The sequence below is a fragment of the Podarcis erhardii genome, assembly GCF_964252035.2.
Source record: "Podarcis erhardii genome assembly, chromosome: 17".
NCBI lineage: Eukaryota > Metazoa > Chordata > Lepidosauria > Squamata > Lacertidae > Podarcis > Podarcis erhardii.
Genome location: NC_138515.1, coordinates 16,391,390 through 16,406,371, shown reverse-complemented (window position 1 = coordinate 16,406,371; position 14,982 = coordinate 16,391,390). Strand labels below are relative to the sequence as shown.

At 42.7% G+C, this 14,982-nt stretch overlaps 1 protein-coding gene across 1 annotated transcript; it reads left to right on the top strand.

The window, feature by feature from the left end:
* The first annotated feature begins 2,652 nt into the window (after positions 1–2,652).
* On the top strand, positions 2,653–7,914 carry LOC309332447 (relaxin-3-like). The gene is made up of 2 exons (XM_081845653.1): positions 2,653–2,993; positions 6,337–7,914. The coding sequence occupies exons 1-2, from the start codon at positions 2,756–2,758 to the stop codon at positions 6,702–6,704; spliced, it is 606 nt and encodes a 201-aa protein (XP_081701779.1). The 5' UTR covers positions 2,653–2,755; the 3' UTR covers positions 6,705–7,914.
* Positions 7,915–14,982: the final 7,068 nt, after the last annotated feature.

Sequence of the window (14,982 nt, the reverse complement as noted above, 5' to 3'; positions counted from 1 at the left end):
CTACTAAACATATTCCAAGACAATAATGCCCACTCATATCACAAAGAACTCATAACCCACCTACTTTCAGCAGCCAGAAACATCATAACCAGACACTGGAGAGACCTGTCAGGAGTAAGCATGGACCAATGGTACCAAATAGTATGGGAAACAGCCCTGCTAGAAAAATTAACCAATAAACTGAAACCGACACGGGGACAAATAGAAGACGATACCTTCACCCCGGTATGGCTCCCTTTTATCACATACACAGCCCAACAAGACAATGACAATAATCTACCAACAGCATACGAATCAATATGGCTAACCTGATTCAAAAGCACCCACCCCACTTAAAGACGAAAACAAAGTTCAACACAGCCAATCACAAACAAGCAACCGCACCCTAGGCCAACCCCAATTTCTCTCATCACCAAAGGAACACAAGCGAATAGCAAAGAGAACCCACACAAACGACGCTGACACAAAAACCCACACATACATTAAGCAAAATAGAAATATCACCTCCCGACCCCCACCCACCTCTTCTCCCCTTTTTTCTTCCTAATGTAACCCTAATGTCCCAACAAATGAAACTGACCTATGGAAAATGTAACTTGAAAAAAGAGACATTGCGCATACCTTTGTAAACCAAGAAAATTTTAATAAAATATTGTTGAAAAGAAAAGAAAAGAAAGGAGATTCTGACTAAACACCAGGAAGAACTTTCTGACCTTGCCATTCGACTGTAGAACGGACGCCCTCAGAAGGTGGTGGAATCACCCTCCTTGGAGAATTTTAAGCCAAGACTGGATGGCCATCTGTCATCAGAGGCGGTTTTTAGGGTAGCGCCACCACAATGCCGAAGAACTGAGTGCGAGAGCCGCCGAATTTTAGTGTTCCACAGGGCATCACTGAAATTCGGGAGCCCAAAATCTGCCACTGCTGTCCAGGATGTTTTAGTTGAAGAGACCCGTGGCGTCCCTCTACGATTCTCGCCAGGGGTGCCAACTTGAATAAAATGGGGCGGGGGGGAGAGAAGGTAAGCTCCGCCCTGCAAAATCGATCACAAGATGTGGAACGCAAACACCGTTTGAATGAACCCATGAACATTTTTTGCAGGGGGGCAGCTCCCTCAAATCTTTTATGGGGGGGCAAAGGGACCTCAGCTCCTAGGAGTCGGCGCCTGATTCTCATTGTAGCTCAAAAAAAAAAAAAAAAAAAAGAGCGATGCTTGACATATACCCTGGGACAGCTCAGCTGGTAGAACATGAGGCCCTTAATCTCTTTTTTAAAATAACGAATTCTATTAAATCTTCCAAATTATTACATAACTCCAGTCATCTATATCGTTTGGGGTTTTTTGTTCCACATTTTCTTGACTTCCATTCCCGCCTTCCCTGATGTTGTTTTTTCCCCCCATTCCCTCTTAAGGGCTGCATTAAAACACACCTACATTTATTTTCTAAGCCCTCCAAATCCATTCTCTACATTTTCAAATCCTGCATGTGATTTTGCATAAGAATGATAATTTGATAGGTAGTACGCCAATGGTTTCTATGAAACTATGACACTCCTAAGGTCAAGGTCGTGGATTCGAGTCCCATTTTGGGCAAAAGATTCCTGCATGGCAGGGGGTTGGACTAGATGACCCTTGTGATCCCTTCCCAACTTTACAAGTCTATGATTCTTGGGGCTCGAGGAGGAGGAGAACTTTGAAGAGTTCCTTGCCAAAGACTGGGCTGGTTTAGATGAAGATGAAGATGCTCATGTGCGGGAAAACAATTGGAATGATGACAACATGGAAGATGATTTCTTCAATCAGCTAAGAGATGAATTAGGGAAAAAAAAAAAACATGGCTACAAGATGGAAACCTTACAGCTCTCAGTGATGCTGTGGACTGAAATGGGACTGTATCATAGGTGCCAAATCCCCAGGGCCCTGGGTGCCTGAGCACCTACAAAATTCCCCATGAAGCGGCAGAGCACCCACCAATTTCGCTGTCAACTCCCCTGGGCCCTGGGTGCCTGAGCACCTACAAAATTTCCCATGAAGGGACAGGGCACCCACAAATTTCAGTGCCAACTCCCTTGGGACCTGCATGCCTGAGCACCGACAAAATTCCCCATGAAGGGGCAGAGCACCCACGAATTTCGAGGCCAACTCCCCTGGGACCTGGGTGCCTGAGCACTAACAAAATTCCCCATGCAGGGGCAGAGCACCCACAAATTTCGGTGCCATGGCCATGCACGCTCTCCTGGCACTCCTGGGATGAACGGACCTCCGGAACGAATTAAGTTCTTAACCAGAGGTACGACTGTATGTTGAACAGAAAAATGTTACAGAATGCTAGCTGGAAGCAGAAATACTAGATTGTCCATTATTTAACCTCCCCCCCCCCAATTGTTTCGTGTCCGGATGTTCACTTTTTGAAATATGGGAACCCTAACAAAGAAAAGAAAAAGAAAAAGAAGACGTTTCCTTCCTAATGCCCAGTGGCCATCTGGCAGGGGCTTCTCTCTAGGAAATTAATAAAGGGAGGTGGGCGAGGAAGCAGAGGACGGAAATGAGAAGTGCTGAAAGTCGTCTGCGTGTGGATGAGTCAGAGGCGGAGGGTCTCCTCTCGCTCTATAAAGCGCGCCTGGCGAAGGTTGCGGCTCAGCGCTCCAGCCGCCAGTCCTCTTCGCGCTCGACGGCGCGTCTCTGCAGGACTCCGAGCCGACAGAAGGGCGGGACGAGGCGGCGGCTAAAGGCAGGCGAGGGCGCGCGTTCGCCATGAGGCTCCGCGGGCTGCTGCCCGTCGTGCTGCTGCTGCTGACGACCGAGCTGACCTTCCGGAGCTCCCCGGCGGCCGGAGCCTCGGCATCCCCCCAAGACGGCGAGTACGCCGTGAGGCTGTGCGGGCGAGAGTTCATCCGCGCCGTCATCTTCACCTGCGGAGGGTCGCGCTGGAGAAGGGTTGCCGAGCGGACCACGGAGCAGGCACCACTCGACGCCGCCAGGGCGCGCGCTGGTAAGACGCTCGCGAGGCGCCGTCGGGGGAAACGGGGGTCGCGGGGAGTCGGGGCGTCGCTCGTCTTCCACAGTGGGCGGTCATTATTGTTAATAATAATAATAATAATAATAATAATAATAATAATAATAATAATAATAATAATAATTTAGACTAAACGCTGTGGCTCTTCCCGCTGAAACTTGGTGCCAAACGAACATCTCCAATATCCAACCGCGTCTTCGAAAGACCAGGAAAAGTACAGATCCCCGGGGAAGGGGGGGAGTTTTCTCTGTTCGCCTCACGCTCAAACTTACAAGATGCTCGCTTCTAAAGCAGGATTTAGGTCGCGACCCTGTAGAGTAGACTCATGTCTGGGGATAGGTCCCCCCTCCATGGAGCTCGAGAGAACCATTTGGAGACTCGTGCGTAAAGACGCACTGCCAAGTCCGTTCTCCCGAGCTGGATGTAGAACAGCACCCACGAGGGTCATCTAGTCCGACCCCCTAACCCTGCACTGAAGGAATCTTTTGCTCAGCAGTGGGACTCGAACCCACGACCCTGAGGCGAGGAGGCTGCTGCTCGACGCGAGCTATCCATAGGGCCGCTTCTCAACACAAAACGCATCGCCAAAGATCGAAACATCAAGAGCGCCCCGCCACTTTGCTTTCCCTACCCTTTAGTATACAGTGGTACCTCGGGTTACATATGCTTCAGGTTACATACGCTTCAGGTTACAGACTCCGCTAACCCAGAAATATTACCTCAGGTTAAGAACTTTGCTTCAGGATGAGAACAGAAATCGTGCTCTGGCGGCGCAGCAGCAGCAGCAGCAGCAGGAGGCCCCATTAGCTAAAGTGGTGCTTCAGGTTAAGAACAGTTTCAGGTTAAGAACGGACCTCCGGAACGAATTAAGTACTTAACCTGAGGTACCGCTGTAAAAGCAATGATGGTAATTTTATTATTTCTGTGCCAACAATCTGACTGGAATGCCCCAGGAAAATATCCGTATAAAAACCACAATGAAACCTCAAACATCAAAAACTTCGCTATACAGGACTGCCTTTTAAAAGTCGTGCAGTTGTTTCTCTGTTTGACATCTGATGAGAGGGCATAGCTGTCAACTTTTCCCTTTTCTTGCGAGGAATCCTATTCGGAATAAGGGAATTTCCCTTAAAAAAAGGGAAACGTTGACAGCTATGTGAGAGGGCATTTCCCAGGCAGGTTCCACAGCACCTCTCAGTATACCGTCTTTACCTCGTTGTTTCTGAGTCGCTAAAGCTTTAGCTCCCCGAAACTGTAAATTGCTTCTGTTGTATTTGTTTGAAAGTGGATCTAGGGAGCATCATTCTCCCCTGAAGCCCCTGCATCATGGCAAAAACTGGAAACACAGAGTGGTAGGCAGCTCAGCTGATCTTGTGAATAAGGCGTGACATGTTAATTTCCCCCTAAACTTCAAGGAGGCAGATGCAAAAAAGTGATATCCAGTTTTAGGCTGCCATTGTGCCTTGCTCTAGTTTAACCTCAGATTAGTCTTCGAAACACTAGCAAGTGTGAATACAACCAGAAGCAACTTCTCATTTAAAATAAATGGGGGGGGGGAGGCAAATGAAATATGTATAATCCAGCCAAAGTTAAGTCTTTCAAATGTCTTGCTGATTTCAGTGGTGCTTGTGCATAAGACTTGTGGGATTTGCATACCACCCCCAACTTGTTTGAATTGCAAATACTCTGTGTGTGTGTGTGCTTGCACCACACATAATCTATTGTTTCCTGTGGTGATATTGGGTAACAAGTATAAGACTGCCTGCTGCTCACAGCTTCTCTGATTGACATGCTCAACTGGTTAACTAATTCATAAAGAAATGTCCTAGGCGAGTGCTTGCAGATTATTTTAATACAATATAAAGTGGTAAATGAAAGTATATAGCAGTTCTACTATAAAGCCCCAGCATATGCTATAAATCTTGATTCAGACACTTGGTTTAGACCAGAAGCAATTTGATCAATAAAAGGAACTTAGCATGGGGGATTTGCCCCAGTTTGAAGATGAGCAACAAGGAAGGTAATAACAGCTGTTTTAATTAGGACTTCCAATATTCATGTGCCTTTAAATTTCAACTATCCTTTTGAGGAAAAGACTGTAAACTCAAACATCTAAATCGAGGACTTATAAAAAACATTCTACCACATATACTGGCACAATCTCATTTTATATAGCTGTTGCATCTGCAAATGTACATTTTTCTGCTGCACATATCGGAAATGCCATATCAAAATTCAGTTGAAGCATGAATGAGTTACAGAAATTGGGGGGGTTAGAGTTCAAAACTCAGCCGCATCCAACAGCTATCTCTTAGATAAATTCCAAGTTTTAAAATGATGTATTGGGAATTTTCAATAGTGATGTTTGGCAAAACAGGTGTTCTTTTTTTTAAAAGCAAAATACGTTGGATATTCTGCATGATTACCTACTAAATAGACCTATTGAATTAAATATGGCAATAATAACTCAACCTGTATTATAGAATCAGTGAGCTTTTCGGAAACGTGGTGTGAAAAATCGTAAGTGGTCTAAAATGGAGAAGGGTCAGTGTTCCATCTCTAAATCACAACCTTACTACATGCTCAGTATTTCAAGCTGAAGACACTTTAGCTATAAGAAAATGATGTGGTTGTGTCTTTTGACTGGGATAATTATACTTTCCTGTTTCCTGTAATATATTTCTATTCTTCAGAGCCCTACCTCTTTTACAGGAATCACATTTTGAGTCCCAGATTCTAGCAGCGAACTTAGAACATTTGCTCAGCAATTTCTTTTTGTACTTGAAATGTTTATAGGTAAAAAACCCCCAATTGTTGAATAATAAATCATTGGTATGTTTTGGACTTGTTAAAATAAGATGTATTGTTTAGCCAGGGTTGCCATACACCCAGAATTTCCCATACATAGCCCACAATCAGCCATCGGAAGCAGTGTCCGGGCTGAAATGTCTGGGAAAAATTGGACATACAGCAACCCATGTCAGCATTGTCTGGTTTTGCTGTTTTTCCTTCAAAATAGGTCAAAAACTTCATATTTTTTTGAGATTTTGCAAAAGGAAAAAATCTCAACAATTTTGGGTAAAACCAAAAAAGCTCAACAACAACATGGCAGCCCTAGTTTAGTTAGCCAAATTTGCATATCACTACTTATTCTTGCAAGATGCTCCTGAAATATTTTGGTGAACCAGTGGGGTAAAATGTGTATAGGTAAATGAATGAATAATACTCACAATATCACTAACAAATTTCTTCCAGAAAACTCAGTAGACATTTTACAAAGGGTTGCCTTTTGATAGTTTCCTTTGTTTTACCTTAACAGAGTTTCTTCAAACTAGCACGGTCAAAGGACTGGATAATATTAATATGCAGTCTGTCTTGGATCCTGAACTGGAGCAACTGCAAAGCATCAGTCAACAAGCTGGAAAGCCGTCGCTGAAAGACTTTTTAAATTTATATGATTCTTTTAATGAATATGTTCCTACTTCCAGTGAATACAATGAATACATCCGTCAACTGGGAGATGCAGCCCACGAGAGGAGAAGCGAAACTGGGTTTGCCAATTCCATCAGTTCATATAACTTTCCTTTGGTCAAACAGCCTAGAATAAAGCGTGCAACCTCTATGGGGATTGCCGGACTGTGCTGTAATTGGGGATGTACCAGAACTGAGATTAGTAGATTGTGTTAAAAACACCTTTATATTTGCACATCCAATTTTTCAGGAACACCCAAAATTCAGTGTTGTTTGCAGTGCTTTTTAATTGAATACTGCCTGTATGGAAAAAAAGATTGCTGATTTGTAATCTATTTTGTCTCCAAATTATTGATGGTGTCCTAGTTTCCTGTAAAAAATACAAACCACATGAATTGCCATTATAATTATGTTTTGCACTAAATGTATTTGTATTTTGTTATGTGTTCATTTTCCTACTCCAATTCGTCTAAAATTATGCTGATTTCTGTGCCACATTTGCCACACTGAAGAGAGAAACCCAACCTTTAATTAAAGTGTTATATAGTCTACATTAAATGTGCATGTGTGAAATTGGAAGCTAATGGATATAACTCAGCCAGGGATATATTTTCCTATGTGTTCCCAATGTGCCGAAGTTCCATAAACACAAAGCTAAATACAAACAATAAAATGTAGTTGTCTTAGATTACCTGGGGCAAGAGCTGTATTGGTTACACATTGCACATAAAAGTGAAGAGGCTCGTTCAAATACGTAGAGAAACCCATGCAGGAATTCATCGGCTCGGGGATGGCCACATCAGAATTCCCCTTTAAAACTTTCAATGTACTAAACCGCGGTTTGCAGTTTTTCTGCTAGAATGCCTAGCTGTGGCCAGAGATAAGGTACCCCGGAGCTCTCCAGGACTCTTCATCACAGGTGCACAAGAACACATAAACTGCCCCTGATTTTTTTAGAGGCCACCATTTTCTTTCCAGAACCCGAGACCTGGTTTTCTACCAACCAGGGAGCACCTCTGTCTTGCTTGGATCAGATCTCAGTTGGTTCGCTCACATTAAGCCTCTAGACACTTGCTGAAGGGTTTTCACTGCCTCTTTCTTAAATGCAACTAATCATAACAACATCAAAACTCTTGAATATATTTCAACATAAGATTAGTTAGACCTGTTGGGTTAAACCAACTGTTAGCTTAGCCTTCTGTTTCCAAATCAATAAATGTTGGGCATGTTAATGTGTTTGGAAACAGGAGTCCCACTTTTATGTGCCTGTGTAGATGGCTGTTTGTTTGTTTGTTTGTTTGTTTGTTTGTTTGTGTTTTGCAAAATACTGCAAGGATTCACCTACAAACAATACAGCTGTATGTCTTTGCAGACTCAGGTGGCAACTTGAGTCTTTTAAATATTACAGGACAAGCAACTATAATATAATGCACATACAAAACTAGTTCTAACGCAGATGCCTGTAGTACAAATTCTATATGCTGTCAAAATACCGTATTTTGCATTTTACGATTCTTGTTTTATTAAGCACTGCTCCATTTTAGCAGAAACTGTATTCAATGCCATTTTTGGAAGTGTCACTCCTAATAATACATAGTATCGCTGCCAAACTAACCCTGGTAGGAGTAGTTAAGGAAGGATAGTTCTAATGTTAATACTAGTAAATTGCTGAGAAGACGACTCTGGAAACCAGACCATAAGGCAGGGTCTTGGAGGTTTAAAAAAAACCAGTGACTCTGCTATTAATTTGTGGACTAAATTATCCCTGATAACCAATTTATTTGGTAAAGCAGGAAAAAGTGTTTGACAATAAATGCTGCAAGTCTACTAAAGAAAGCCTTTTTTTTTTTTTACTAGCAGAGAGTGTGTGTGGTGTCTTTGACCACATAGCAGGCACCGTCATTTGCACGATAGTCTTCCATTTCTGCCCCGCACCTTTCGAGATGAATTGATGGAGGCCCATTTTCAGATGTGGCTAGAACAAACAAAGGAGAGGAGGGATGTTCATATGGTTAATATGGTTGCACATTTTATAGAACAGCGTCAAACTAGAATGACAGGATTTGCATTTTCAGGTGTGAAATATTACAACGATAAACATTCAGCTTCTTAATTACAAAGGAAGAAACAATGCACTTGTGAAGAATATTTTTGGATATCCACATGATCTCTACCTCCTCACTCACATGCATGGTACACACTGAAATAATGTCACCCAGCCATCGTGCAGTTGAAGGAGCAGTGAAGGGGGTACATTGGCACGCAAAGTCAGCCTCCAGGTGTGACTGGGGTGGAATCTGTAAAGGTAAAGGGATCCCTGACCATTAGGTCCAGTTGTGACCAACTCTGGGGTTGCGGTGCGCATCTCGCTTTATTGGCCGAGGAAGCCAGCGTACAGCTTCCGGGTCATGTGGCCAGCATGACTAAGCCACTTCTGGCAAACCAGAGCAGTGCCGGAGTGGTACCTATTTATCTACTTGCACTTTGATGTGCTTTCGAACTGCTAGGTTGGCAGGAGCAGGGACTGAGCAACGGGAGCTCACCCCATCGCGGGGATTCGAACCGCCGACCTTCTGATCGGCAAGTCCTAGGCTCTGTGGTTTAACCCATAGCACCACCTGCATCCCTGTGTATATATATAGCTCACAATAAATATACTGCACTAAAGAACCTGGAACTCTGAGCATTTCTGCTAAAGCACCGTGAAGAATTCGCAACACTAGCGCCTCTGACGGGTGCTGGAGATGCACAGGCACCCAGTCCCCGCTATGCCTCGCTTACCTCCCCACACTCCCCTCCCCAGACTCTCCTTGGACTCTCTGCCAGGTGCCCTTGGGAGTGTAGCGCCCTGGCGCCATGCACCACTGGGTAGAGACGGCCCTGTTTTAAAGTAACTGAATGGCCAAGCCCAAAACTCTTTTTCTCAGAACAGCTCTGATCCCAGATCCACGTGGATATGTAGCCATAGTATCATTGTCTTCCAGGCCAATAACAATGCAGGTTGTCAAGCCATTCACATGCTGTTCACCTTTACCTGGTTGTGTATCAAGGAATGATCCAGGATCAGCTTTGGCCACTAAGCGAACAGGCAGTTGCAGGGCAGCTACCAGAGCTGGTAAATGTGCAGCTGGGCAAAAATGACCTGGAAAATAGTGAAGGCCTCAACCTCAACCTCACAGACAGGTGGCACGATGACCAGCTGCTGTCCCACTCAAGCTCAGTCACTCTGCTCATCAACAGTGTCCCTTTGAGCTCCTGCTTTCCTAGCCAACAAATGCACACCTTTGCCTCTACCTGCCCAAACTTCACATGATGTCCATGTACTCTGGCTTCTACCTACTTTGTGCCTTCTGATCCTCTCCCTCACTGCTTTCTCATTATCATAACATGGGAGATCTTAATGTACAGGAACGGGTGCCTTTGATTTTCAGAATATTTCAGCCCCCACATGCACAAGTACAGGACATCTTTGCTTTCCCTTGAAGGCATTGTCTTCTTTTTCCAGATCACAAAGTGTTGCACCTTATTTAAAGGCCAGGCAGGTGGAGGCTGAGCTCAGTGTTTGCTGGCTAGGAGAGAGACACCTGGGAGCTCAAAGGCAAACTGAGGGAGAGCAGAGTCAGTGACTGAGTGGAAATGGGCAAGATGAGCTTGGACCACCTCTTGCTATTGCTGTTAGTTACACTGCCAATCGAAGTGCTGCCCCAACACATAAGAAGACATTGTGCCCACCATTACTTCAAGGCAGTTGAGTATATCTGTGAAACGTACGATCACGCAAGCTCCCTGCTGGACGGTCTACGCTATTCCGGTCCCCCACGTGTTCGTAAGTGATTCAGCCAAAGTTGAGCTACCAGCCAGTCCTTCACCATGTAGCTTGCTGCTCCTTTGTATTCCTGTTCAAGAGAAGTAAGGTGGCTTCTATAAGGGAGTGCATGGGATTTTCCATATTTCGGGCCAAAGCTCCAGTTTTTAGTTATAATCTGTATAAGTGGGTACAGGAAGAAAAGAAATGGATTAGAAAGCAGTTCGGTTTAATGCACAGTCTGCAGATGGATGTTTTGTTTTGTTTTTAACCCAAGTGAAATGATCCATGGTCGGCTTTTGGAGAGAAAATGTTTCTTTTTTCTGCTGCAGTTGACATTGGATTTTGGCTTTTTACGACTCAAAAGACAAGATTTGATTCCATTCAGAATTCATCAAGGATATCTAGCCTGACATAGCAGTAGTAGCCTGTGATTTAAATAAATAAAAGATAGTGGTCTTTTGTCAACCATCCTTTTTTCTTGCAAAAGAAATGTGCATTTGTTTCTTGTTTGTTAATTGTTGTTGTTGTTTAGTCATTTAGTCGTGTCCGACTCTTCGTGACCCCATGGACCAGAGCACGCCAGGCACTCCTGTCTTCCACTGCCTCCCGCAGTTTAGTCAAACTCATGCTGGTAGCTTCAAGAACACTGTCCAACCATCTCATCCTCTGTCGTCCCCTTCTCCTTGTGCCCTCCATCTTTCCCAACATCAGGGTCTTTTCCAGGGAGTCTTCTCTTCTCATGAGGTGGCCAAAGTATTGGAGCCTCAGCTTCAGGATCTGTCCTTCCAGTGAGCCCTCAGGGCTGATTTCCTTAAGAATGGATAGGTTTGATCTTCTTGCAGTCCGTGGGACTCTCAAGAGTCTCCTCCAGCACCATAATTCAAAAGCATCAGTTCTTTGGCAATCAGCCTTCTTTATGGTCCAGCTCTCACTTCCATACATCACTACTGGGAAAACCATAGCTTTAACTATACGGACCTTGGTTGGCATCACCTTGCCAACAAAAGTCCATTTGTTAATACTAAGAGTAATCTTTCAGTATTGTAGTTCTGTTGAAATGAAAGCATGGAAATCTTTCTAGACTCTTTCGTAATGGTCAGACCATTTTCTGGTAGGACTTAGGCTTACAACTGCTTCTGCTCTTCACAGGTATTTAAAGTGGGTTCTCCCTGAAGGTTGATGGAATCTGATAGATTCTTAAGGGTCTTTGGGGAGTTTACAGCTAGCATGGCTGGCATTCTCTCAAAGAACTAGTTACTCCATAGAATAGAGAACTGATTAATTATTTCAACATTACTTGCAAATGCTCTGTCTCACAGGGCACAGAGTCTTGCTGTTAATTTATTAGAGAGCTGGGGTCAATGAAGCAGATAGGGAAATAGTTGAAACCAAGTGGCAGAGAATATCATGCGGACAGAAACACAAGAGCACATTGGCTTTGCAGAGAATGTATTACGATAAATCATTAAAGTTATTTAGTTCTGAAAATTGTTAGGTGCTCTGTTAAAAGCAGAGATAAAGAAATATTCTGAAGAATCAATGAATGTTCTCTGAGATGAGAGCCCAAACTTTGTAACATGCAATGCATTGTTTTCAAATTATTTTAATTCCACTGTTAATCTTTATTTCTAAAAAATGCAATTTGTTGGTACAAACCAGAAAATGGAATGAAGAGGACCAAGCAACGAATGATATTGTGCAGTGTTATCAATACTTGTTTCTCATCAATAGTAGTAGTACATTTTTAAAAATAAAATAAAATTGATTACTTAAACAAACCACCCCAAAATCTATTCCCAGCACCCAATAAAACTAGCATTCCAATATGTCAACAATACTTTTCTTAGTTAAGATGCACGGAGGATTCAGAATTGATAAGGACTTTTGCAAACCAAAGTCAGATAAATTTTATTTGAAGTAACTGAGGCTGCAATCCTGGGCACACTTAGCATGTGAGTAGCACACATTTAATAGGACGTACTTCTGTCTAAAGGATGACGGCAATGGAAACCAAATCTTCTGTTTAACTGCATTTCCTATATGCAATAGCTTCAGAAGATGAGCTGAGAAACATAATGGTTTTGTCTTTCCTTTTCAGAGTTAGCTGAAGACCACCACAGACCCAATGCAGAGCCATCGCCGGGACATTTCTTTAATTCAAATAACCCTTGCAAGAATTCTATGGATGCAGCTGAGGAGAATGCTTGGCAGAAGAGAAAATCTCCAATAGGCATTGCCAGCCGTGTTAGATCAGGTGGAGATTTAGATTTCTGCTGTAGTTGACGTTGGATTTTGACTTTTTACGACTCAAAAGACAAGATTTGATTCCATTCAGAATTCATCAAGGATATCTAGTCTGACATAGCAGTAGTAGCCTGTGATTTAAATAAATAAAAGATAGTGGTCTTTTGTCAACCATCCTTTTTTTCTTGCAAAAGAAATGTGCATTGTTTCTCATTTGTTAATACTAAGAGTCATCTTTCAGTATTGTAGTTCTGTTGAAATGGAAGTATGGAAATCTTTCTAGACTCTTTCGTAATGGTCAGACCATTTTCTTAGTAGGACTTAGGCTTACAACTGCTTCTGCTGTTCACAGGTATTTAAAGTGGGTTCTCCCTGAAGGTTGATGGAATCTGATAGATTCTTAAGAGTCTTTGGGGAGTTTACAGCTAGCATGGCTAGCATTCTCTCAAAGAACTAGTTACTCCATAGAATAGAGAACTGATTAATTATTTCACCATTACTTGCAAATGCCCTTTCTCACAGGGCACAGAGTCTAGCTGCTAATTTATTAGAGAGCTGGGGTCAATGAAGCAGATAGGGAAATAGCTTGAATCCAAATGGCAGAGAATATCATGCGGACAGAAATACCCCTCCCCACCTTCTCACTATATAGAAGGGTCTGGTGACTTCTGTTTCAGTGTATCTGAAGAAGTGTGCATGCACACGAAAGCTCATACCAAGAACTAACTTAGTTGGTCTTTAAGGTGCTACTGGAAGGAATTTTTTTATTTTGTTTTGACTATGGCAGACCAACACGGCTACCTATCTGTAACAAGAGAACATTGGCTTTGCAGAGAATGTATTACGATAAATCATTAAAGTTATTTAGTTCTGAAAATTGATGGGCGCTCTGTTAAAAGCAGAGATACAGAAATGTTGTGAAGTATCAATGAATGTTCTCTGAGATGAGAGCCCAAACTTTGTAACGTGCAATGCATTGTTTTCAAATTATTTTAATTCCACTGTTAATCTTTGTTTCTAAAAAATACAATTTGTTGGTACAAACCAGAAAATCAAATGAAGAGAACCAAGCAATGAATGATATTGTGCAGTGTTATCAATACTTGTTTCTCATCAGTAGTAGTAGTAGTAGTACAATTTTTAAAAAAAATAAAAAATTGATTACTTAAACAAACCACCCCAAAATCTATTCCCAGCACCCAATAAAACTAGCATTCCAATATGTCAACAATACTTTTCTTAGTTAAGATGCATGGAGGATTCAGAATTGATAAGGACTTTTGCAAACCAAAGTCAGATAAATTTTATTTAAAGTAACTGAGGCTGCAATCCTGGGCACATTTAGCATGTGAGTAGCACACATTTAGCAGGATGTACTTCTGTCTGAGAAGGCCCTATAGGATGACGGCAATGGAAACAAAATCTTCTGTTTAACTGCATTTCCTGTATGCAATAGTTTCAGAAGATGAGCTGAGAAGCATAATGGTTTTGTCTTTCCTTTTCAGAGTTAGCTGAAGACCACCACAGACCCAATGCAGAGCCATCGCTGGGACATTTCTTTGATTCAAATAACCCTCGCAAGAATTCTATGGATGCAGCTGAGGAGAATGCTCAGCAGAAGATAAAATATCTAATAGGCATTGCTGGCCGTGTTAGATCAGTTTTCCCACAAGGCAAACACTTCAAAAGACAAGAGATGTACCTGGCAAGGAAGTGTTGCACAGTGGGATGCAGCGTGGAGGAAATTATTGATGCCCACTGTTAGAAATGCTGCTTCAGTTGCAGTGCTGCTTGACCATTGTGTACACAAAGGAGAAGCACAGATGATTTTTAACCCCGTCTTGTATGCAATTAATTGTAGGCTTCTTAGCGCCTTGGAAAAATCTGGGATGGTGTCTTTGCATTGTGACAGCAAACCATTGCAAAATTCTGCGGTGGTTTTGCTGAGATGCATCCACACCCCTTCTCTTCTAGAACTTGTCTTGGATCTCATGCTGAACTTTCCATGGAAATTGTAATGCTTAAGGGAGACTATCCACTGTTAAATAAAGTAGTACGAGAGCAAAGGATTGTGGTTCTTTGACCTCCAGCACCACGGAAATAAAATATTTGGTTGCAGATGGGATTCATAACACACTTGCCATCATGAATGCAATGGGAATTATTCAGATTGCTTTAGCAAACATAGAATTGCTTCTCTCTCGAAATCTCATATTGTTACTGAAATATACTCAGAGTCGAGAGTGGATTTCATGCTCTTTATTCAGTTCATAGTGGTGAGGAGGGAATGAAAGTTTCCCCAAAGTATCTGCTTTATATACATTATTTACACAATGGGCTGCACATGATTGGTTAATTCCAGAATTCTCCTGTAGGCCAATCAGGTTGTGGATTCACTTCCATCTGGAGCTGGATTGGGTGGTTCCTGCAGACCAATCAGAC

Bases quoted from the DNA above. Each gene is read 5' to 3' on its own strand.
- LOC309332447 (XM_081845653.1), top strand. From the start codon at position 2,756: ATGAGGCTCCGCGGGCTGCTGCCCGTCGTGCTGCTGCTGCTGACGACC. The intron at 2,994-6,336 runs GTAAGACGCTCG...TTACCTTAACAG, and splicing joins CGCCGCCAGGGCGCGCGCTG to AGTTTCTTCAAACTAGCACG.